Source organism: Copadichromis virginalis, linkage group LG4 (genome assembly GCF_057382275.1).
Source record: "Copadichromis virginalis isolate Kocher_CV1m ecotype Utaka linkage group LG4, C_Virginalis_male_GT1.1, whole genome shotgun sequence".
Classification (NCBI taxonomy): domain Eukaryota; kingdom Metazoa; phylum Chordata; class Actinopteri; order Cichliformes; family Cichlidae; genus Copadichromis; species Copadichromis virginalis.
The window spans coordinates 3,779,775-3,805,905 of NC_140621.1; the positions used below are offsets into that span (position 1 = coordinate 3,779,775).

The 26,131-nt window shown below is 42.5% G+C and overlaps 2 protein-coding genes and 1 long non-coding RNA gene across 8 annotated transcripts in view; 2 read left to right on the top strand and 1 right to left on the bottom strand.

Annotated features, from left to right (window-relative positions):
- The window catches only part of caskin1 (CASK interacting protein 1), a 137,394-nt gene that overhangs the window by 12,753 nt on the left and 98,510 nt on the right, over positions 1 to 26,131 (top strand). The gene's annotated exons all lie outside the window — the stretch shown is intronic.
- Positions 1,070 to 3,248, top strand: LOC146710602 (uncharacterized). Its single transcript, XR_014919976.1, has 2 exons — positions 1,070 to 1,575; positions 2,231 to 3,248. It is a non-coding gene; the product is annotated as an uncharacterized LOC146710602 (long non-coding RNA).
- LOC146710603 (uncharacterized) lies at positions 3,200 to 5,194 on the bottom strand. Its single transcript, XM_085453171.1, has 4 exons — positions 4,688 to 5,194; positions 4,295 to 4,546; positions 3,637 to 3,726; positions 3,200 to 3,462 (listed from the first exon to the last, which is right to left on the bottom strand). The coding sequence occupies exons 1-4, from the start codon at positions 4,815 to 4,817 to the stop codon at positions 3,203 to 3,205; spliced, it is 732 nt and encodes a 243-aa protein (XP_085309297.1). The 5' UTR covers positions 4,818 to 5,194; the 3' UTR covers positions 3,200 to 3,202.

The following is a 26,131-nucleotide window of genomic DNA, read 5'->3' on the forward strand; positions in this document are numbered from 1 at the left end:
TCTTTGCGCGCGCACACACACACACACACACACACACACACACACACACACACACACACACACACACACACACACAACAGTGGGATGATCCACAAATCACTCACACAGTGTTTATTCTTGTGCTACGTTTTCCAATCTCATCAAGTTCCTGGAATAATTTCTTCCACTGCAGCTATTTAATTTTCCACATACCTGCAATCCAGTCTTCATCTTTCTGTCTTCCATTAGTAATGAAAATCTGTACCACATGTGTGTGAAAGAGGCCATCTAAGCAGATCTGGGATCAGGCGTACTAAAAACGAAATTGTGTGCGTATTATTAAAGGCCCTGTCTACATTTGTATGCTGATACTCATTGCGCCGATGGGATGAATTCCCAAAACAGTCCATCAGATTAAGGTTCTGTACCTAAATAGAATAGTACATTAATTAATCTCCTTAGCAACACCTCTTCTCCTTCTTAAATTACATTCAAAAGTCTGAAATGGTAAAACTGAGAGCTTATTAGCATGGCGATAACAATATTAAGCTCAAAGCATCACTACCTAGCCAGGTGCTTCAAAAGGCTAATAACTCTTTCCTGTCATCTTTAGCATTCTAACATGCTTTAGGTGCTGCAGATAAATAAAACAAAATAAAACCAGCACCATTACCAAAATGAACATTCATAACACACGGGGAAAGACCTAGACCGAGTTAACGATAAAAATGATTTTAAAAAAAAGGCTAAAAAACGATAAAAACCCCCGAGCCTCAACTCGTGGCCCGGTACCAGATGACTCACAGACCGGTACCGGTCCTAGGCCCGGGGGTTGGGGACCACTGATCCACACAATATCGATAGTATAGTATTTATAGGCCACGCCTAGGGCTAGCGCCACCTGCTAGCATGATTGCAGACTTCTAGTTAAATTTCAATGTCAATTCAAATGTGAAAGTTTTAATTTTCTAAATCTAGACCCATGTCTGTGTCCTACATGGGATATGTTTTTATATTTTAGATGAGCAGAATCAACTTTCTGGGCTTTCCAACAATAAAACAATTCTCTTTATTATTTGTAGCTCTAACGGTGTGTTCACACCGAACGCGATGGACGCGAATAAAACGCCCCAAACGCCCCTAATTTGACGCGTGTACATTCGCGTCTCAACGCGTGTCCAAGAAAAATCCATCGCGCGTCAAAATATGATATTTTGACGCGCGTGAACCGGAAATGTGGGAGGAATGTGGGAGGGAGTTGTGCCAGACCTGGTTTTGCAAGATGGCAGCTATCGAGCTAGCGCTTGAAGAGAGAGTCTCCCTTCTCTATGTACTGTGGAGAGCAGAGCAGCAGCGTAAAAGACGTCCTCGCCGTACCTGGGTCCATCAGGTCCTCCAGGCGCGTGAGCAGTTTGGTGAGTTTCACCATTTGCTCCAGGAGCTGCGCCTGGATGACGGCAGATTCCAGCGATATCATCGTCTGTCACCCGGCCAGTTTGAGGACCTGCTTTCCCGTGTCGGTCCCAGAATCGCCCGCCTAGACACCAATTACAGGCGCTCAATCCCACCTGCAGAGCGCCTGTCCGTCTGCCTGAGGTTAGTAAAAGTGGTCAATACGGTAGTCCTTTATTGATACCTGTGCTAATATATGCTAAACCAGCCATTTATACACTGCTAACATGGATGTGCTATGCTAACAGTGAATGCTGTCGGTGTTTACTGATGGCATAGCACATCCATGTTAGCAGTGTATCGTGTATACACTGCTAACATGGATGTGCTATAACAGTGAATGCTGTCGGCGTGTATAAACTATCGTTTATACACTGCTAACATGGATGTGCTATGCTAACAGTGAATGCTGTCGGCGTTTACTGATGGCATAGCACATCCATGTTAGCAGTGTATCGTGTATACACTGCTAACATGGATGTGCTATAACAGTGAATGCTGTCGGCGTGTATAAACTATCGTTTATACACTGCTAACATGGATGTGCTATGCTAACAGTGAATGCTGTCGGCGTTTACTGATGGCATAGCACATCCATGTTAGCAGTGTATCGTTTATACACTGCTAACATGGATGTGCTATGCTAACAGTGAATGCTCTCGGTGTTTACCGATAGCAAACTGGTACTGTTTATAATATTTCTAGTGATACTCAGATGGTCTCATCAAGTCCCGATTTAATTTAATTCGATTTATGCTGTTATCAGTGGTTGAATGATAGCATGGCTGTGGTGTCATAGGTATGGTGAGCCAGATCATCCCCCAGGTAGCGACGGCCATCTGGGACTGTCTAGTGGACGATTTCACGGCTGTGCCTTCAACTGAAGACTGGCGGTCCATCGCAGAGGGATTCCAGGAGCGCTGGAACTTCCCCCTCTGTTGTGGAGCTCTGGATGGGAAGCACGTCCAGACGAAGGCACCCCCCAACTCAGGATCCATGTTCCACAACTACAAGGGAACTTTCTCCTTTTTAAAATTTTCTTAATAAATGGATCTCTACTCCAAAATAACCTAACCTCTCTTTATTCTCTTAAGTAACTTGTCTTCACTATGTTCCTATAACCAGTGTGATGCAAAAGTTTGAGCAACCTTATTAATAGTCATTATTTTCCTGTATGAATCGGTTACAGTAAAAAATGTCAATTACATATATCATATAGGAGACACACACATTGATATACACTACATATTTATGTTATTTCTCTTTTTATGTGTTGCCAATATATGCACCTGCTTTATTTAGTGTAAAGTTATTGCACACTTTCTGTAAATCCAGTGAACTGCATTTCACGTCTCAAATATCACTGTGTGTGTCTCCTATATGATGTATTTAACTGACAATTTAAATTGTGACAAATAACGATTTGTACAGGACAATGATGGCTATTAACAAGGTTGCCCAAACTTTTGCATCCCACTGTATCAGTATATTTTGTCATTAGTATAATATGAAATAAATTCTACTTGTGTCAAGTCGGGTGCCAATATTTGCTGTGTAGTAGAACAGAGACATTTGTCATTATAAATGTTTATTTGATAAAATATATAAATTCAGTAATAAAAAGATTCAACATAAATATATAAAATTTAACTATTTACAGAGAGACAGGAATAAAAAGGACCCAGCTTGGAGTGGAAGAGCCTCAGGGGAGAAGGAGGAGAAGAATAAGAACATTGTTTCTGCCCTGGAGAGCTGCTGCCTCATCAGAAAACTACTGATCATTAGGGTCCAATGTTTCCAAATTTAGCACAGCTGTGCTGTTGTCAAAAACTAATTTATGAATTTGGAATTTCACGAATTCTCGTGTCTGAGGCGGCATGCTCTCCAGAGCAGGAACAAGGCCGAGGAGGAAATACTCTGTTGCAGACGGGCGTGGCCTCTTTAGGGACTCCAGGATAGCCAGCTCCACCGCCGATGGACCATCCTGGGACCCTTCCCTCGACCGCCTTCGAGCTCTCCTCCTCTGTGGGCCTGTAAAAAACAGAACAAAACACCACAAAGAAATGAGAAGGCTGCTACTAGATTGTCATTTTCAAAATTGAAAAAAAAAAACAGGATATGAACAGATTGGTTGTAGATATTTAGTAAAGGTGATCACAAGGGAATCCAAGCAAGTAAAAAGCTATCAGTGCTTGATGTTCATACCTGTGGGTGCAGCAGCAGGAGTGGAGGGACCAGGGACTGGGGAGTCAGGAGAAGCAACAGGGGAGGACTCTGCTGCATGATAACTTGACTCTATCAAGACAATATTAAATGTTAACAGGTTGAAGACAATAGTCATAGAGAATATTATATTATTATATACTTATTATTATATACAGTGGTCTCCCATTTATTGCAGCACATGAACAGTAGTCACAGTTCTCACAAGTTGATTCTCAAAGTGCAAACCTTTGTCGATTTTAAAACGTAAAAGTATTATGCCGCGCTTTTTCTCCGTCTGCGGCGCCACTTTTGTGCGCCTTTTTTGCTCCTGGTGCAGGTGTCTATTTCCGAATGAGGGTCATAGTTATGAGTGTTTTTGTGCTGTTTTTTTCTATTTGAAGTGATGGTTATCAAAACCAAACATGATAAGTTTGGCAAGCGCAGGAGACACGACACGGAGGAGATTTGTCATTTGGGCTGCAGAATGCAATGCGCATCGTTGAAAGCTGTACGGTGCAATAAAAAAAATCAGCGAAAAGGCGAGGCAGTGACGGATGAACAGCGGGACTACTTTATACTGTTTATTAATAAACAAAATATATTCCTGTATGACAACACGCATAAATTAACTGCCTACATTAATTAATTGTAAACATACCTTCTGACTGACACTCCCCTGCTGCCTCTTCGGGCTGTCCCTGGTCCTCGGGGGAGAAGTTCTCCACGGTCCGCACCATATTTCCGCTGGTCTCCCGCGGGGTGAGGAAGGGGTCCAGAAACCCCATGACCGCGAAGAACTTCCATCTCCTCCCCGATCCTGCTGCAGACCCACTCCTCTTCTCCTTCTCTGACCTCTTCTCCTTATTATATGTGTCCCTGAGGCTCTTCCACTTTCTCCTGCAGATGTCCTCTGAATAAACGCATTATCTGGTTAGCGGAAAGGTATTTGTACAACAGTGGGAAAATCGCGGGACAGTAGGCGCGCTTGCTAGCTTTTGCACGGCTTCATCGGGTCAGTCTGAAAATTAAAAAGAATAAGGAATGAACTTACCAGGTTGCCCGATCTCCTCACTTATGTGTCTCCAAGCTAGGTCCTTTTTATTCCTGTCTCGGTAGAAATAGGAGCTGGCATCATATAGCTCGGGGTGGTTAGCCACGGCGCTGATCAGCTTTTCCTCCATACTGAATGAAGAATGAAGGGCTTTGGCTGGATCTGCCCCTTTGACCTAGGTCAGAGCCACGTCACCAGGCTCCTGATTGGTTGTCGCGGCGCGATTTGACGCTGGAGTTCAGATTTTTCCAACTCGAGCGGTAGACGCGAAACGCGCGTATGCACAAAGTGCAACACAAAAACTCACGCGCGTGGTTTTATTCGCGCGTCAAACGCGCCTGACGCGCTACACTGACGCGCGTTTCACGCGTTTTGGCGTTTTCGCGACGCAAATCTGCTTCCGAATTTTCGCGGGACCCGCAATCGCGCGTCATCGCGCCTTTCCATTGACTTTACATGTAAACCTGACGCTCTATTCGCGTCCATCGCGTTCGGTGTGAACACACCGTAAGGCTACAGTCTTCATTCTTGTGCTGAATTCTGCCTGCAGACAAAGTGACACATATTTTGGTCTGGTTTTGTTTGCATGTATTAGTGTTTCTAATAAAACCTGGAGGCTCTGTGTCTTACACTATCTATCTGTATTTTTTTTTTTTGCCTTCTACATCTGTTTCCTTCTTACTGTTCCCCTGACCTCTCTCCATCCCCCAAATCCTGCCCTATGAATCAGTCTGGCTGGCAGTGTGTTGCTGTCAAGGAGCCTGTGAGGGTGATTCGTCACGTCAAACTGGGCCAGGATCTGGTCGGCCTGCGCCGACAACAGGAAAAGAAGAGATTCTGGAAGATTCCACAAAAGCAACAGCTGCTCTTTGCCTTCCAACATTTATATTGTAACTATTTTCAATTTTAAGCCATGTGATATCAGATGCTGGATTGAGAATACCACATGTACCTTACGTGGTACTGTTCATGGTACTGTAGAGGAAGAATCCTGCTTACTTAGCTAATCTTTTTAGCTTAATTCAAAAAACTCACTGATCAACTTGATAAACTGCCGTTGAATTGGTTATATTTACTTAGGGTCTGCTGGCTGTGGTGTCAGGGACGGTCTTGTCACATGGTTGGATGGATCAAACTCCACCTAGATGAACTTGGCTGTAGATGGCGATGAGGTGAATGGCCACTCTTACATCAGAAACCTGACTTATGTTGCTACACTAAGCTCATAGAAGCAGAGCAGAACAAGGACTAACACTCTACATCAGCGCTCCCCGACCTTTTTTGCACCACCGACCGGTTTAATGTCAGACAATATTTTCACGGACCGGCCTTTAAGGTGTCGCGGAGAAATACAACAAAATAAAATGATACGACCGAGACAAAAACTGTGGTATTTTGTAAATATAACAATAAACGCAAATTCACTGTGTAATTGAGTAACTTTATAAGCAGCGTCCAACATTGAGAGTAACATCCTCCTCTCTGCCCCTTAATGCTCTCTGGTCGCCATGGTGATGTATAAATATTTCTTTCAAAATAAGACACAACTACAACACGGGAAAGACCCAGAGAAACCGAGTTAACGATAAAGACCTTGAAAACCATAAATTTCACACCCGAGCCTCAACTCTCGCCCGGTACCAAGCGACTCATGGACCGGTACCGGTCCGTGGCCCGGGGGTTGGGGACCGTTGCTCTATATGGAAGAAACTAGCTTCAGTACAGGATGCAGAACGCATGTGAATGACTATCAAGTTCAGCCTTTCTCAGCTTTAAAGTAACCAGCAATGGGGTGAATGATATCACAGACTGACCACAGAGGGTTAACAGTACTGCATTTTCATGAATAAATACATAACAACCTACGTTACTTCCATTTAGTGCTAATGAACACCTCTTAGCATTCTAACACGCTAAATTAAGTTGAAGGACATTATTTTGTTATGGCTGGAGACCGCTAAGTTCAAGTCCACAATGAAAGCATAGCTGCTTCTTTCATCAGGAGGCCATTTTTGTGTCTGTTGTGAGTCCCCTGCTGTCGCTTCGCTCTCGTTTTAGTGGTAAATCTTGTCTTTTTGTAGGCGTTCTGAAAGACTGTGCCCTGAAGCCTTGGGTGTCTGGGTTTGTGCCCAGTAGGCCCATTCAGTATTCTAGTCATGTACAGTGTAATCATACAACATGAGATATTCTATTTCACACTCAGTTTCAAACAAATGAGACAAAAAAAACAATAAAAATAATGAGTTATGTGAGGCTTTGGTCACTTTGCGCACTGTTAAAGCTTAAATTGACATTCTGTTACGTGAGGAGACATAAGCTTAATGTGCAGTGCATGCGCGTGTGTTTTAGTATCACACCAACATCCGTGTTCGGTTAACTGGTGTGCTTTGATCCCTCTGCTGCAGTAGGTGTGTGTTACTCCAGTTTAATCAGAGGATTGCTTTGCAGCACATCAGCCAATGGAGAGGAAGTAGTAGCGCCATGAGCCAATGGGCACCGTTGTTGGTACGTTCATGCTGGCGGGCTGGTTGTATCCAGCTGTCCAACACATGCAGAACATGTGGTTTAGCTCTGCACGCTTGTTTGTGTGTGCGTGTGTGTATCCACATACTGTACACGTGTGTGTTTGTGTGGAGCTGGTGCCAAATCCACCGTGGCACCGCCTGGTTCTGCTCTTAGTGTTTGCTCAATCTTTTTCCATCTCTCCCCTCCCTCTCGTCCCATCTTATCTTCCCTCGCTTTCCTGCCCCGTCTCTCCCTGTTCCCAGAGCTATCACCGTGGCAACAGGCACGCAGTGCCAGCCAGGAAATATCTGGATCACAAGCAGTTATTCCAGTTCATCACTGCGGGGTCCAGCCAGACACTTTAGTCCTTGGACCTGTCTGGGTTTTATGTTGTGTGTGTGTGTGTGTGGGACTCTTAAAATCAGACAATACAGATTAGCCAGCAGATCTACTGACCTACTGTCTATTTTAGATCCATCACCCCTTTTTTCTTTACTTCCTTTCTCATTCCCTTCATCATTTCTTTTACCATTTATCCCCTTTTTCGTCTCCTCCATCCTATCTCATTATCATGGCCCTCCATCCTTTTCATCTCTGCGGTATCCATTCTTTTATCCCTCCCTCCTCTTCTGTCCTGATATGTCCGCATGTCTGCCCTCCTTCCCTCTTCTTTGCCTCTCCATCGCACCCTTTCCCTTGTCTTCTTCCCTCCATCCCTACCCCGTCTCTCATTCATCAGATCCTCTCTCATCCCTTGAGGGAGAAGAAATTCCCCTTCGCAGGCTTCTCAGGATTCACTCTTGATCACGAGACTTTTGTTGTTGTCGGTATCATCTCTTCTCCCACGTCTTTCTTCTCACCCCCACCCACATGCCCTCATCCTGGGCCCCCTCTGTATGCTACAGTGGTTGCAAAGCTGGGTGCCAACACAGATCGGGGTGGGGGATGGTGCAGTCTGGGTTCAGTTTATTGCAGGTCTAGATCAAAGCTTTTAGCTCTGTTCAGTCATTGTTTCATTACTAAGTTCCTTAAGCTTCCTTTGCATGCACAGAAATATGAATTGTGCTGATACTGGACTGATTTATAGAATGTATATGAGAATATTTCCTTTTCATGGTTTCCTTTTGGCTACTGCTCTAGTTTGGTTTACAGAGCGTTGTGGAACAGGAAACATCAATAAAAAAGATAAATAGAACCCTGTGGGAACTATGGGAGAACAGTTTTCTAAAGCCTGCTGGTAGCCTCACCTTTGGTAACAGGCATTGATTATTAACCACAACTGTGACGGCTAAATAGAAAAGCTGAAGCTTTTATTGTGTCCTCCACTTTACTTACCTCACCCCAAACTGACGCAAACACATTGTTTTTAATAAACCGTGTGTAATAATTGTCCTAATCAATTATTATTGAGATATTTTCCCTAATAACTCATTCTTTTTTGGATTAATGGTGTAATATGGAGAACACTGATACCAGATGGAGAAAAGAGGAAATTAGACAGGAGAGCTGCTGTGGTGGGCTAACGCAGCGTGACTAGATAGCGTTAGCTTGCTGTCTAGTTGTAGCGCTGAATGGTTTTTATCCATGTGCAGTTAACCCTCTGAGGCCTGAACCCCTGACCCTAACCCTGGGTTTTACAGACTGGCAAAAAGTGCTTTATTGGAAAGTTTCTGTAAGTTAGAGTGACAATAGCAGGGACAACAGTAGGATAGGGTTATGCTAATCATGATTCTACCAAGAGGCTAAAACTATCTACAGTGCTACAGCCCATCCAAGATGTTTATGCATCAGTTTTACTGAGTGACACTCTTGTAGTATTTAGCCTGTCACAGCACTGATTAGCAGACACGTGTCTGTGTGTTGTATCTGTGTAGTTTATGAAAAGATTACTATCGGAGCTTGCTTATGTTAAGTCGTAACTTTGCACTTGAGCCTGTTTTCCAAATATGGCCACTGCAAAGATGAAAATCCACCCGTTTTCTTCACTGCTTATCCAGTTCAGCATTCCGGGTGGGCTGGAAGGTATCCCAGCTGACACTTAAAGCTATTTTTGTTCACTTTTAAGTCACATACCTTTAATACACTCTTGGAAATATGCAAGTTTTAAATTGTCATACAGCTATTATTTTCATATCATCTGTCACCAACAATTTTATTTCTGTTGAAGAAAACTTATCGTCTGAAATGTTAAACAATAATGTTTTATTCAGTGAATCTGGCAAAGCAGCTCAGTGTAGAATTGGACTATCGACCCAAGACAGACAGTAGCTGCCGACACAGGTACAATAAGGCTGTTGTTCTCCGTGTAACTCTACCACACGGACACACACACCCATCACATTAGTCCTCACAGGCTCTCTTTCTTTTTCTCTAGCTCTCGTTCACACACACTCTCACACACACGCTGTGTTTAATGAATTGCATCTAATTTCTAAACTAATAAAATCACATCGTCTCACTGACTGCAGAAAAAACCAACAAAAAACTCGGGCAACTTTGTTATGACAAACCACACGCAGACGCACACTCGCTCAATGAATTAGTCCAAGGCTTTCTATTGGTTAGCGCATGTGAATAGGCGAGATACAAAGAGACATTTAATAGGTTGGTAATTTCAGAGAGGGGAAGAGGAAAAGAGAGAATGCGGTTGTGTGCCTGGTTTCAAAGATCTCAGTGTGGTCTTTAAATGAAAGTCATATCAGTTTAAAAGCCTGCTGCCATAAGTTTCGCTGCTCTTAAAACTCCATTAAGAACGTCTGTCATTCTGGCTTTCCCGACCCTCAAAGTCTCACTCTGTACGTGTGGAGACCCACAAAGTAGTTACATACATGCTCACTTGAGGCCACCAGGACCTATCGAGGACAGAGACAGGCCATGCAATGTCAAGCTAAACATACAACAAATATAAAAAAGTTTTCTTATTCAATAGCTTCTCATTTTGTAACAGCTGTAAAGGGCTGAATTTTCATCATAACTTAGATTTAATTTGTTAAAGCATAAAGTACTGGTACGGCTGCCTTGTGTGCCAACAGAGGATGCTGTAGCTACTAGCTGTCTGTTGTAGCATAGATAATATGCCTTTCTACGTGAAGAAGTTGTATTGAGTAAAATTTAGGCTTTTTAGAAGTCAGTTACTTAGCCCTGATGTCTTCTGTACAGTTTCTGAATTGAGCTTGCTAACCAAGGGAACATGAGCTGATAACCTACAACTCTTTATTCAAATGTTGTTCTTCCTGGCATGAAATAAACAGCAACAGCTAAATGTTGTTGTCCTAAACCAGCCAGCGTCTTCCAAAAAGTAATAGTTAGTATAGTAGCATCCAGCATGTACAGAACAACTTTAACATTCTCCAGGGGAAATATCTGGTTCTTTAGCCGTTGAATGCTACATTCAAAAGCCTGCAATAAACTGTTTGCAGTACAGTGTAGTGTACATCGCCCTGCGGGTCTGAAAATCATAGCTACATGAGCTACTTGTTTTCCTTTTAAATATTTATACACATATAACTCAGTGGTTCCCAAACTTTTTTTGTTTTACAAGAAAATTCGCCCCTACTACCTCTTCTAAATAACAGAAAAACAAACCATATTTATGCTGTAATTATTTTACGTATAGTTGTTTTCTTGCCAACAAGGAGGCCTAATGGATTTACTTTACCAAGTGGATCATCACGGCATTGCTATATTGGTCCATTTGATCGACCTTTGTTGTTATTATTTATTTTATTTTATTTTCAGTTGTTACAGACGGGACAGACATGACTGAGGGATAGGAAAGGGAGAAAGAAAGAGGAAGGAAAAGAAAAACAGAAGGGAAGAGGGACAGTGAGAAAGGAAACTTAAAAAGAGAAAGAAGAGGAAAAAAACTCCTGGATCACCTGTTGAGAGAGAAAAAGAAGAGAAAACAAGCAAAAAACAAAACAGAGCAACGTACTAAACGCAACACCATCACGTTAATCTAGCGTAAACAGCAGTAAATACTAAATATTGAATGTTGTGGTGCAGCAAGCAGGACCGACAGCGCACAATGTGCTTGGAAATAGCACCAATAGAGGTGTAGTTTATGTCTATGAACAGTGAACACCCGTGTGCACACCTGTGTGGATCAGCACGCTTGTATTCAAAAGGTTTCTTCATGTAATGGTCTGCTAGAGGATGTAGAGAGCCATAGCCCCGCCCCCCAGGGCATGAAGCAGGCATGGAGGAGATCCAGGCTCCAGACATCCAGAGGCCCCAGAGTGCGAGAGCCCAAGGAGGACCACCGGAGGGGCATTGTGCCACCCTCCTGGGAAGAGCTGAGGAGAGCCCCAGATGAGGGGTCACCCAGCAGAAGCCCTCTGCTGGGTGTAGTAGCAGAAGCCAGAGTGATGTTTTGTAAAGCCAGATATGCTTCATCATATTTTCTAGTCTTTGGCTTGGAAGGAAGTTGGTTTGGAAGCATATCTGGCGATGCTTCATTGTCTTCTTTGCGTTTGTGTGGGAGCCCTGTCAAAATCCTGTCCTCTGTGCGACCCCCAGGGAAAAAAAACCCTCAGGTCGGCAGCACTTTTTCAAATTCTTCATTCTGTATTTAGGAGTGGAACAAAATTCCCTCGTGGCTGCAAACATTTCTCGAGAGCAGAATGTAACGTCACATTTGCAGGGGGATGATGACCTTGGATTCATAATAAATGTTTGTTAAAAACATCAGGATGTTAATAATCGCTGTACGTAGGATGGTGTTTGTGCAAAGTTTCATTCAGGTTGGCCCACCAGTTAAGGGACATGTATACATACGTCCACTACAACCATTAAGGTAAGGCGGACCACCAGGGGGCTCCACTCACACCCCGCGAGAAGAGAAGTGGGAGGAGTGATGTTTCTAAGTTTTAGTGAAATCTGACAAGCTCTCGTGTCAGCCTTACATACCTCCTTAAAAAATTAAACCACATATTTAAAAATAACATCCTTTGTTAAAACTATTGTAAATCAGTGACATGGCACATCGACCTCGTCTTCAAAATATCGTTATTCTTTGTTGACGGGACTAAAACTGGATGCTTGCCGAGTAGCCCACAGCTAGTCACATTACATTACCTTAGTCCTTTATCCCTTTAAACTCTGAACCTGAAAACTGACAGAACATTCTAAAGAAATAAAAAAACAAAGTTAAATATTAATTTGCATATATATGTTTTAATTTGTATCATATTTACTATATCAATCAATTTATTGCTTAAAAAGTTTTGTGCAATTTCCTTCAGAAAAAAAGAGATTGATGATGTAAAAACATCAAAAACTGTCAACCGTGATGCATTTGGTGTTACAGGTTAAAAATTATTATCCAGTTTAAGCAATGGAGCAGAGTTGATTTCACAGCGTCAACCCCAGCTGTTTCCAACAAATGGTAAGGTGTGTTTCAGGATAACCATGCAGAGAGCTTCCACAAGTTGCGGCAGTTGACATCTTTCATGTGTGTTTGTGGGCATCCGTCTTCTTCTTTTTTTTTTTTTTTTCTTTTTTTTTTCTAAATGACATCAGAAACAGCAGTATGCAACATTACGTGATGGCAGAGCTTCAGTTCATCCTTTGTCATTTTTTTTTTTTTTTTTTTTTTTTTTTTTTTTTTAATAAATAGGACAGGGGGAATGAATGAGAGAAAGAGGGGGAGAGAAAGAAAGAAAACCAAAGGGGAGAAGAGACGGTGAGAAGGGGGGGGAAGAGAGAGAAAAAAAAAAAAGAACTCCTGGGTCACCTGTATGGAGAAAAAAACAAAAAAACAAACAAACAAAAAACAAACAAACAGAGGAGACAGCAAACAACAAAGAGCAACATAATAATAGAGAAAACAAAGCACCATCACAATAAACTAGCTAGTCATAGATATCAATATTTACTAAGTAATAAACGATATTGTGCAGCACGCAAGATAGACAGCGCACAGTGTGCTTTGAGGCAGCAGCCAAGAAAGCTTTAGTCCGCGTCTGTGAATACCCATGTGTGCATACCTGTGTGGATCAGCATGCTTGCATTCCAAAGGTTTCTCCATGTAATGATCTGCTAGGGAGTGTGGGGGGGCCACAGCCCCGTCCTCCAGGGTGTGAAGCGGGTATGGAGGAGATCAAAACTCCAGACATCCAGAGGCCCCCAGAACACAAGAGACCAAGGAAGACCAACAGAGGGGCAGCCGCGCCACTGTCCCAGTAAGAGCTGAGGAGAGTCCCAGATGAGGGCTCGCCCAGCAGCCGCGGAGCAGAAGTCAGGGGGAGTTGCAGTGACGCGCCCGTGAACTCCGCCGGCCCCCAGCTGTGCCTGAGTGACCGAGCCCCAGGCCGAGAGGCCGGGGGCACCCCATCTCCAAAGGGGCCCGAGCGAGCCCCAGGCCCCGACAAGCGGCCGCCAAGGAGTGAGCCGGTGTGTACCCGGACGCCCACCCCCAGACACAAAGAACCACCAACACACCGACACCTGAGGGAGTCCGCCACCGGCAGGGGAAGTGGTGGTGGGTGGAGATAGGCCTCCAAACCTTGGAGGGCCTGAGGTGTCCCCAGAGAGGTGGCGTCTGATACCCAACCTGACATATAGACACAGACATACAGGCACACACAGACACAAACATCCATTCCCACCCTCATGCTCTCATATGCACTCACTCCACACTCAACCAACGTGGAGACAGACATAAAGAGACGCTGTACACACAATCACACTCCCCAAGCGTACTCTACAAACCGGGTCTAGGTACCCTTGCCCCTGGAGGGGGGAACTGCACCCAGACCCAGGTGGTGTTACCCTTTTCCCTGCGGTGGGGAGAGGCAGACCACCCCGACTCCGCAGCAGCAGGGAGGCCCCACACCCCAGACCGCAGTCGGACGGCCAACTCCTCCTACTAGCCCTCCCGCTCCAGCAGGCCGCAGAGAATGGGGGTGGGAGAAGACTCCAAACCTCCCTCCACCCGCTCATTGTAGTGTTGATGCATGTGTGTTCTAAGGTGCAATTAAAACCCAGGAGGGCATGGAGCTACCTGCCAGAGAGCAGCAGGTAAGCGCATAGTCCCTCCTGCTAGCCCTCAATGACTAAGTGTATTTAAAATTGAGAGGTGGGCAACGATGTCAGGGGTGGGGTGTACACCCTGATGGTAATTTGGACTCCGTGATTGTGCCCACCCCCAAGATCCTATATGTATGTGTAATGAGAGTGTGAATAATGTGAATGTCTAAGTTGTGGGATAAAATTGAGGCAGAGGCAGCCAGAAGGGGACAGGGGGGGGGGGGGGGGGGTAGCCTCCTCTGCACCCTGGTGACATACCCCCACTCCAAGGCCCTGCATGTGTGGGTGGTTGTGGAGGAGCGGGAAGAGGGAGGCAGCTGGAGATGGGGAGGGAAGGAAGGGAGGGGCAGGTAACCCCTCCCTGGGGCCAGCTCCCCCGCTGACCCCAGTAGGCACTCCCACCCTTCGCGACCCGCCAGGGAAGGGGGGCCCAGGCCCATCAGACCGGGGCCCAGTGCAGTAGCGCCCTCCGGCTCCACAGAGCCCTGGACAGTCCACCCAACCCCACCACAGAGAAAACTGCACCCACCCCACCATCCACTCATCTTCCAGACTACATAAGACGGTAAACGCCCAGGCTGAGATCTTCCTCCACCTCTCCTGTATCTCCCCCTCCTGCAGAGAGTTCCTGAAGAGAAGAAAGCTCCTGCAAGATGTGACCATCCCCCCCACCAGTTGAAGAGCCCCCCAGGCGGCTCGACGCACCGGCGGCACCCTGCTCCAGGGCCGGGCCCCCATGCACCCACCCGCCCACAACCCCGGCAACACACCAACCAGGACCCGAGCCCCCGAGGCCCGGCCCGGGCCCCAGCCCAGAGACGGAGCGCCCCCAGAACCTCACGCCCATCCCGGACCCACCCAGGGGCAGCCAGGTTGCCAGGTCCATCTGTCAGCACAGACCCTCCCCTAGCCCCGCTGCACGCAGCCGCGAGGAAACAGTCACCTGAGAGCCAACAGAGCCCCCAACCGGACGTGACCGCTACCCCGGGTTGAGCCCCCCAAGGAAGATGCCTCCGGGGAACCCCCCGACGACCTAAGCCTGTCCCTACCCCCTCACCAATCACAACAGTGAAGGCGGGACCAAACTATGACCCCCCACCCCCACTAGGTGATGGAGCTGATAAAAGGGGCCCAGAGCAATTGATCTAATGTGGTGGCAGAGGCTGTGTCAAGACTAATGTAATCTAATAGATAATTTCTATATTGGTTAGAATTAAGATTATTTTTATTTTTCCAGTTCATGAGGACTGTTTTCTTGGCTATGCATAGGGCGGTGAAGATCATATGGGCTATATTCTTTTCTGAAGTGACATTATCTAAGCTGCCCAGTAGACACACTAAGGGGGAAGTTGGAATGTTACATTTCAGACACTTTGATAAGTCTTCACATATCTCGCGCCAAAACTTTTGCACTGGTGGACAGAACCAAAGAGCGTGGATATAATTGTCTGGTGTATTGCCTTGACAGTGTGAGTAGTTGTTGGAAGATGTAAAGCCCATCTTGAACATCCGATGACCTGTATAGTGCACTCTATGAAGTATTTTGTATTGTATTAATTGCAGACTGGGATTTTTAATTAATTTAAAAGTTTTTAAGCAAATCTGAGACCAGAAGTTTTGGTCTAGGTTGACTGATAAATCTGCTTCCCACTTTGCAGTAGGAAGGGATATTGATTCATCTAATTTAGAAAGTGTTCTGTATATTTTAGATAATAATTTGGGGGATTTAAGAGTAAGAAAATGTGCCGCACTTAGTGGTGTTTGTAATTCAACTTGACTGAGGTTAAATTTCTTTTTTACTATGGATTTAATTTGTTGATATTCTAAAAACCTTGTCTTGTTGATCCCATATTGTTCAACTAGTCTGTCAAATGGAATAAATTCTGTTCCCTCTAATATATGTTCTAAGTATTTAATTCCTTTACAACTCCATTCTGGGAAATTAATCATATTATTGTTTTGTAATATGTCAGGGTTATTCCAGATAGGTGTACGTTTGCATGGGATTAATGAAGACTCCGTTATTTTTAGAAACTCCCACCATGCTGTCAGAGAAAAGCTGATGTTGATACTTTTAAAGCATTCATGTCTTTTGATGTTTGAGCTAATAAATGGTAGGTCTGAAATCTCTAGATCCTTGCATAGTGCCTGTTCAACATCTAGCCAGGGCTCAACTAAGAAGGTATGTTTTAACCATTCTGAGATGAACTGAAGCCTGTTGGCTAAGAAGTATTGGTGAAAATTAGGCAGATCTAATCCTCCTCTATCCTTGGTTCTTTGTAACGTTTTTAAGCTAATACGCGGGGGTTTATCTTTCCAAAGGAATTTGGAAATATATGAATCCAGAGATCTGAACCAATCTTGTGATGGTTTGTTAGGGATCATCAAAAATAAGTAATTTATTTTTGGCAAGATCATCATTTTTATAGTGGCGACCCTTCCCATGAGTGATATGGGTAAAGATTTCCATCTAGTCAGATCGCCTTCTACTTTCTTTAGAAGTGGGATGTGGTTTAGTTTAGTTAAGTCTGAAAGCTTAGGAGAGACATTAATACCTAAATATTTAATATTTCCGGATTGCAGTGGGGCAGAGGAAGAATTATGGAAGGAGCAGTTAATGGGGAGAACTGTAGATTTTGGCCAGTTAATTGAATAATCTGAAACTCTTGAAAACCAGTTTATTAAAGTAATTACCTCAGAGAGGTTGGTTTGTGTGTTTTGCAGAAAAAGCAACACATCATCCGCATAGAGACTGATTTTATGTTCTATGTTCTTACATTTTATGCCCTTAATTGTTGTAGCCTGTCTAAATGCTGCTGCTAGAGGTTCGATAAAAATTGCAAAAAGTGAAGGGGAGAGTGGGCATCCCTGTCTGGTGCCCCTCAGGAGACAGAAGCTGGAGGATGTCTGGTCATTTGTTCTGATACGAGCCGTTGGGGAATTGTATAATATTCTTATCCAGTTTATGAAAGAGTTTCCAAAACCAAATTTGTGTAAAGTTGCGAATAAAAATTTCCAATTAACTCTGTCAAATGCTTTTTCTGCATCTAGAGATAATATTATGGTTTCGATGTTTTTATCGTATGAGTAGTCTATTAAATTAAGTAATCTACGAGTGTTTGTTGAGGAGTGCCGACCTTTTATGAAACCAGTTTGGTCAGGATGAATTAAGAGGGGGGTTATTTTCTCTAATCTCTTTGAGAGAGCTTTGCAGATTATTTTAAGGTCTACATTTAAAAGAGAAATTGGACGATAGCTTGAGGGAAATAAAGGGTCTTTGCCTGGTTTTAGCAGGAGACTAATGTTGGCAGAATTCATATTTGGTGGTAGTCTGCCCTTTTCCTCGATTTCCTGCAACATGCTCTGGAATACTGGTGCCAAAATTGTCCAGAATTCTTTGTAGAATTCTGCAGGGAAGCCGTCTGGACCTGGAGCCTTATTATTGGGCATACTTATCAGGGCTTCCTGGAGTTCACTTGGCGTCAGTGGCGAATCCAGTTCCATTGCTTGACTGTCTAGTAATTTTGGAAGAGTTACGTTGTCAAGAAACAGATCAATTTCATTTTTAGATGGGTTTATTTGTGGTGAGTATAAAGTTTCATAGAAATCCCTAAAAATGTTGTTTATTCTTCCAGGATCATATATTGTGTTCCCCGATAAATCTTTAGCAGCACATATAGTTATTTTTTCTTTATTTATTTTTAGCTGGTTAGCTAGAAATCGACCTGATTTGTTACTGTGTTCAAAATTCTGCAAGCGAAGTCTTTGTATAAGGAATTGTGTTTTTTTATTAATAGTTTCATTTAATTCTAGTTTTGTTTTGCATATTTTGTTCAATGTTTCCTGATCTTGGTGGGACGCGTAGGCTTCTTCTAGTGATTTGATGTTTTTTTTCTAATTCCTGAATGTTTTTGTTTTCTTCTTTCTTTTTGTGTGATGAGAAAGAAATTATTTTACCTCTCATCACAGCTTTCCCTGCTTCCCATAGAACAGAAGCAGATATTCCGGGAGTGTCATTAAAGTCTAAATATGAAGTCCATTCCTTTTTAAAGTATTTAATAAAGTCTTCATCTTTAAGTAGTGATATATTAAATCTCCAGTTTTTACTTGGCGTAGTATTATTCTTGTGCATTAGTGTTAAAGATACAGGAGCATGATCGCTGACAGCTATAGGATGAATCTCAGTGTCTGAAATGTCACACAGCAGTGAGCTGCTGACCAAAAAATAATCCAGACGAGAGTAGGAGTGATGGACATGTGAGAAAAAAGTATATTCCTTACTGGTGGGGTGAAGAGAGCGCCATGCATCGCAAAGACCAAAGTCGTTCATATACTGTTTGATTATATTTGTGGACTGCCAATTACGCTGAGTTCCTGTTGTGTTGAGCCTATCCATTTCTTCATTTAGTCCAAGGTTGAGGTCGCCTCCAAGAATGAGTGTGCAATCAAGGTGTTCAGAGAGTGCACTGAAAAAACCGTGGAAGAATGAGGGTTCATCAACATTTGGACCGTATATACTTACAATACATAGTTTTTTGTTCAATATTGATAGTTTAATAATTAGAAATCTACCCTCTGGATCTATAACTGTATCGAGTACTGTAAAATTAACATTTTTATGTATTAAAATTGCTACTCCCCGTTGTCTAGAATTATAACCGGCTGCAAACACGTTAGGAAACTCAGGTGTTTTAAGTTCATTTAAACCTGTGACAGGTTTGTGAGTTTCTTGTAATAAAACAACATCTGCCTGTAGTTTTTTAAGCTGGTTAAATATTTTTAACCTCTTTCCTCTGGTGCCAGCTCCATTTACATTCCATGTGACATCTGTCTTCTTCTTGCATGTAGGGATGCCAATTGAATGTGTGGGCTGAAATCAGGCAGCATCACATTTTCAACATTTTGGTTTTTTAAGTCGGTTCTGGTCAAATCTCTAACTGTTAATAGTGATAATAGCTTCTTTAATAAACAGAATACATTTACATTTGGTGATAAGAAAGAAATTTGTTGTCTAAAAATTGCGAGTTTCTCAGCTATATTTATGTTTTTGAGTGCTTCTTTTATTCTTTTATTATCTGTACTATAACAGCTCTCACTTTGAAGGTGAAACACCAGCCTTTGCTTGTTTTTCCTTCTTTTTAACGATCTTACTCTATGTGTAACTCTCTCTGAGGGCAAATCTATAGTAGTGAATTAAAGGGGCGGCTGCTGACACTGCATTATATCACTTCATTACGCGCCCCAGTGGGCCCACTGTTCTCATCACCTAACACTCCTGTCCTCAACCTGATATCCTCCGTTTCTGAATTTTCGCCATGTTTAATGTTGTTTGAGGGTTTTTCAAGTGTAACTGTGAAAGTAATTATCCAGACAGAGGCTTTGTCCACATGTTTTGGAAATTCACAGCAACTACGCTGTGGCTGTTTTGGCAGAAGCCTGATAAAAACATGAAAAAGTAACAGCTTAGAATTTCAAAATAATAGTTCATCTGCAGCCATATCTTGTTATTTGGGTAAGATTTGGACAGAAAATGAGACACGGCAGCTGTTGAAAAAGACATTTAAACTACCTACCTGTATACGTGTGTATATGAGGACAGTGGAAGCACAGAGTGGTATTATGTAGGCCTAGACTTCTGCCTGTTGGATCGGGTTCAGACCAGGGAGGGCTGGCGGTTCTGTGTCTGTGGGATTGGCTTCCTGTGATTGTAAATCTATCCCCCATGCTCTGTAATGGATGTGAGTGTTTGTGTGTGTGAGCGAGCAAGAGATATAGAGTTCTGGGTGTGTCGTCAAAATTTTATAACAGCAGATCAGACAGTTTGTTTTCTCTCTTGTGTCTGACATTAGAAACATTTTATATCCTCAATGTCACCTTTTTAAAAGGATGATGTCATCAAAGAAAAACCAGATAATATACCTTAATGAATGTTAGCCACATCATTCTTTCTCACTGATTGAGAACAAATTCATTCCTTCAGTTCAACGACGCTTCATTTTCATTAATTAACCAGATGTACACATTACATGTGTAAATAAATCTTCAGTACTGTCTATAAGCTTTCTACTCTGCAAATATTTTATTTGCCAAGCCAAATAAATAACAGCTGTAAAATCAGCTGACTGCAGCTGATGACAGTAGTTTTGCTTTGCTTCATTGTGGATGGTGTGCTTCTCTCAGACACATAAAAAACTGAAAATAAAAAAATGTCAAAATCAATCACTACTTGAACTGCCCTGTTCCAGTAAACTCTCTTTAATTAAGCCTGAATTACATCAGCATTTAATGGATGAATTTACCATAAGCAGTAATGGGCCACAAAGGATGGATGCTATTGATATTTCCCTTAGTGTCACAAAGTGCCACAGTGTCACTTTGTGGCAAGACTAGCCAGCTAGCTAGTTTGGGCTAGCTAGCTACATAGTTTGGGCTAGCTAGCCCAAACTATGTCAGCCTTGCTCCCAACACATACCAACCTCACATTCCCAAATCCAAATGTTAACAGTATTCAGCTGCTATAAAGTCAGTGATTTCAAAAGTAGTTTGTCAGCTGAAAAAAACAACACTTCAATCACTGCCACCTGTAGTTTTTGTTTAGTGCAATGCTAAAATGCTAACTTAACCAAACATGGTGATATTATCTCTGCTCAACATCACAGCCTCACAAAGCTGTTAGTACAGCTGCTGTTGTAGTAGCTTCTGGGTTTAAATCCTGAAAAATCTCTGAAAACTTTCTCAGCCATGCTCGTCTCTGCAGCCCGCGTTTGTTGTCTGTTTACGTTTTGCTTTTTCCTCCCTGCCTCTGCGTACATCACGCCATGAACCCCTTCTTTCTAACCTCATTTTCATTCTCCGAGTCTTTTGCTGATTTGAGCTTTTTAGTTTCTGATATTTTTAGGCTCAGAGGATCTCTGATGAACACGTTGTTACAGTGTGGATGGCTTTACAAAACATCACTATCAGTCAAAATGTCTTCATGGCGTCAACAGTGTTATTTTGCTACAATAACAGCAAACTGCCAGATCATTGATGCATTGATATTTAAATGCAACATGTAGCTGCCTCGATAGTGGATTGATATTGAGCCGATCCATCAGCGACCGCTTTCATCTCGACTTTTTGTCTAATCTGCTGCCATCATTCTCCTGCTCCTCCTTTCATTTGGTCGTGTCGTCTTGTTTCCCTCCTTCCTTCCCTCATTTAGGCTTCATCTATCCATTTGTGTTCCCAGCAGTCAGACAGAAATAGCCCTGTGTGCACCAGTAGTCAAGTGTAATAGATACGCATACACACGGGGCTAGACTGTGCCTTCTGTGGTAGAAACCTGACATTTACACTCTTAGAAGGATGCACAAACTTGCACATCAGAATCTCCTAAACTTTGGATTTCTCTTGTCTTGTCTCTCGTGGGCCATCTAAAATCACACGCCTACATTTTGTATTAATTTTAACAACAGGGCTTTGCTATTTTGAGACACATTTTTTCTCAGCTAGGAGGTTGTTTTTGTATTTAAATACTGAGGTCAGATATTGTTTCTTGATGATTTACTTGTCTCTTATATAATATAACACCTGTCCCCTCCTTTTAAGGAAATAACACTTCCCATTGCTGATACAGCTGTGGCCCCAGACCCCAAAGGCTTATGGTTTACTTTCTAACAATTACTTTGTGGTAACTTGGTGGCAAAAGGGCAGTTTTTAATTGTTTGTTAGTATAATTTAAACCCATAAAATACAAAGTAACTCTACACTAGTGATGAGGGATAAGTTGTAAATTGTAGGAAGGAATATAAAAAAGCATCTTTCTCTAGATGGGGTCACTGCTGCTGCTGTTAAACAGTCCAAAAATACTGAAGGTACGTTCATCACCATGTGCTGAACGAATATTTGTGTGTAAATAGTGACTTCAGGAAGCTGAAATCAATTTAGAGGCAGAGGGAAGGAAAAAATAAGTATAAGTCTCACAACTTTACAACCTCATATATTGATAACGATTAAGACAAGCCCCCGTTTTTTATTAGTACCTACTCGAATCAACTTCCCACGTCTCACCAAGACTCGACTAGGGTTTTGCAATCACGTACCACCTAATGTGCGTGGTTGTTGCCATAACAATGCCACCGAACGTTACATAATACATGAGTTTTGAGTTTCCTGACCTAGACGCTTTGATTGAGTGACACCACTGAGTAGCCAGTCATTGGTTGCCAATCGCCGGCATGCAAGCGCCTGCTTGGATCGCTTGGAACCACGAGCAAGCAGGGACTATTTTAGCACCTGGTATTAGGTTCTCTGACCTAACAGAAAACCCTAAAAACTGTGGCAAACTGTGGCGAGTTGATCCAAGTAGGTACTAATGGAAAAAGGACTATAGCATCGAAGTCTGATAAGTGAAGGCAATGCAGAAATGCATAGTTTTAGCTAGTGCTGTATTTAGTGTTTCATTCATTGATGAGACTGACAAAAGGCCGGAATACTAAACTGTGTAAAAAGATACATGAAGGCAGACTAGATATAAACTTAAGACTTAAAGTTTAAAGAGAAGGCAGAGTGAAGTAAATTTAAATCTTACTAACAGTTCCTTAACCGAAATTACAAAAATACATTGACATTTACTCAAATTTAGAACCCACATCTGATAGTAGTCTTCTGTTGGGACAAGCAAAGCAAGCACTGCTTGCCACGTTGTCTCTTCTTGCATCGCAAATAGCATTCTGTCATAAAAACGTATATTTGCATCCATATTTGAAATGACTGTCATTTTTGCCCGACTGAGAAGCATTGTAATCTATAGTTTCTGCTGTTTTGCTGGTACTGTCCTTGTATTGAAGGCTTGAGCTTATCAAGCTGAGAGGCCAACAGTGCTTTCTGGTTGCTTGTTCACATGCGTTGTGGATAAACCTCTGGTCCGTGTACTAGACATGCTGCTCCTAAATCTGCTTTTCACTGCTCTGAGATCAGTATCCATCTGCACGCTACTGTGCACATGCAAGGGAAACAGACACAGGGTTAGCAGGTAGACTAGCAGATTACTCTTTGGGGAGGTGTCTGCTTACCTTTCTGAAATAGTCATAGAACACAACTTGGGTATATAGTATATAGTAATTACACTCAATATTATATATATATATAATTTTTAAACTTTTTGTCCTTTACCAAAGATTAATTAACAAGCTCCCTTAATAACCTTATTTATCTGTCTGTGTGTAGTTGTTTATTTCTTTACCATACAGCAAGCGGCTTATCCTACTCACAAAACCCTTCTTGATACAAGGGCTGCCACAAACGATTATTTTGATAGTCGACTAGTCACCGATTATTTTTGCGATTAGTCGACTAATCAGATCATCATCCATTGGACGTAAAACGTACAGCTTATTGCACCAGCAGCATCTGCTCTTATATAACTATCATTAGCTTACAGCTTTAAGTGTTTAAGGTCTGTGCTAACTAAAAATAAAGACAAGATGATAGTTTATTAAATTTTAATGACATTTGCAGATTGTTTCGATGGAGTTTAATTTGCTTGACGTTTATTCAGCTGTGTAAAAACTATAACTTTAATCTCAGCCAAACTGATTTACTCAGGAACAAATAAAACACTGAAAAAAGCCAAACAATAACATTGTTAAGTTATCTAAGTGACTTATGTATCATGTTTAACCTGAGTAGTGAAAGACAGCGGTGGGTTTGAAATGATTTGCCGGGAGTCCGGTGTTCTCATGGCTCTAGTGAGCCTCGCCCCCGGCTAGCTATCGAGCTAGCGGGTAACAGACGTCTCCGAAAACGTCGGAGCGCTTTTGAAAATATGTGGTGTCTTGATAAACTGAGCAGATATTTGAGGTTTACACAGCTACATTCTCCATGAAAATATGTTAAACGTTTATTTTGTGACCCAGAAAGAATAATAAGAGTAATATTAAAACTAACTAGCTGCCGCCATTGTTGGAAACTGCGCTGGGCCGCGCTATGAATTCTGGGACACAGCTTCTTCTTCTTCTTCTTCGGGGTTTAACGGCAGCTGGCATCCTTGTACATGCAGTGCTGCCATCTTCTGTTTCAGTCCGTTATTACACTCTTAAATCCTGGTACTTATTCCTGCGGCTTTTGGGATCTTACAAAGCGTCAAACGACGCGTCGACTATTAAATTAGTCATCGACTAATCGTGGCAGCCCTACTTGATACCCAAGTCAGATTTTTTAATGTTTCCAGACGATGGTCCTGCAAGCTAAAGTAACATTATCTACTCTCTGATCAAACCCTCATCTACACATGAAGGTTGATGCTCACATGCTGTTCGTTTGAGTTAAGATTAATCACCTACTCAACTATAGGTGAATTTATGAAATATTGTAATAATCTGATACTTGAACCAGATACATGAATCAGTGTATGCACACACACACACACACACACACACACACACACACACACACACACACACACACACACACACACACACACACACAACCTCCGGTGTCTGTATGTCTTTGATAATTATATGAGTATAGCGAGGGAGTAATTTACTGCTGGGTACTTGATCTTCACAATATTCAGAGACACACAGGACCTAGCAGCACACACTCACAAACACTCCAGCACATAGTGGAAGAGGGAGTCAGTGAGCCAGTGTTGAATCAGTGCAGTCAGCCTGGTTTATGAGCTAAATTGGGAGTGAGATTGAAGAGTCCCTCTCTGCTGAATTTGACGCTCTGATAATTAAGGGACTTGTCACGTGTAACTAAAAAGCATGTGTGCGGAATGTTTGTGTACAATTTGTTACGATTTTCTAATTGATAGCATGTGAGTCTCTGCCCTGGCCTGCAAATGACCCGTCACAGGCTGACTAGCTTTCTTCATAGCTGTGCAAAGTGCTGTGATAACTCAGAGCTTTGGCATTTAAAAAGTTTGTGAGTGTTAGCAAATAACAGCTTTTAACTAAAGGATAAGAAACATGCATTACTGGTAAGGATTACTACTTTTTTTCAAAAGCATTTGTATTTTCTAGAGTTTGTTTTGTTTTTTAATACACCCATCAAGTAAACCCATCAACACATTTAGGAGTTTTATTTAATTTTTATTTGAAGCCGCTTGAAATCTAATTGAAGCTAATTGTGAGTTTTTTCCACAATTAGTTGGCAAGGTGATACAATCTGGCAGCAAGGCTGTGATTTCAGATGGCAAATTCATCGACATCTAGAAGTTAAAAGTTCACATGGGTCTCTCTGAAGTCCTGTATGCAAAGAAAAAAAGCTATTAGCGCATGCACAACGTAGGGCTGCTCAATTAATCGAATTTTAATCACGATTACGATCTGGGCTTTCAACGATCATTAAAAATGACTGAGCCGATTATTAGCCCCTCCCTCATTTATCCGCGACACCTTAAAGGCCGGTCCGTGAAAATATTGTCGGGCATAAACCGTCCGTGGTGCAAAAAAGGTTGGAGACCGCTGATTAAGAGGACCCGAGGGAAGCTCAGAAAGCTAAGCAGAAGTTATTTGGAGAGTGACTGCCGTTGGTTGAAAAGAGTTTAAAAAAAAAAAACTTCAGTGGTGTTGCACACTATTTTATATTATTTTTTAAAGTCATTGTTAACCCTTTAAAGCCGGTCAGAGCAGCACGCTCCGTTTTGTGTAACTATTTTTAAATCCCTGTAGAACCTGAACCGTGTAAGCTAGCGCAATAATTTGTTTTGCATATGAAACCGGAGGAGTTGTACTTACATCTGATGCCATCAGCTTGTCCTCGGTCACAGTTTCGTTCCACATATAGCTTTGCAAAAATTGCATAAAAAGCGCTTGCAGGAACAAAAACATAATATTCCAGAAACAGGCTTTGCCGTTCCTATCAGCTGTTCGTAACACTTCCCACAGTGAAATGATGCACATGCTGTTTTCTTTGCAAATT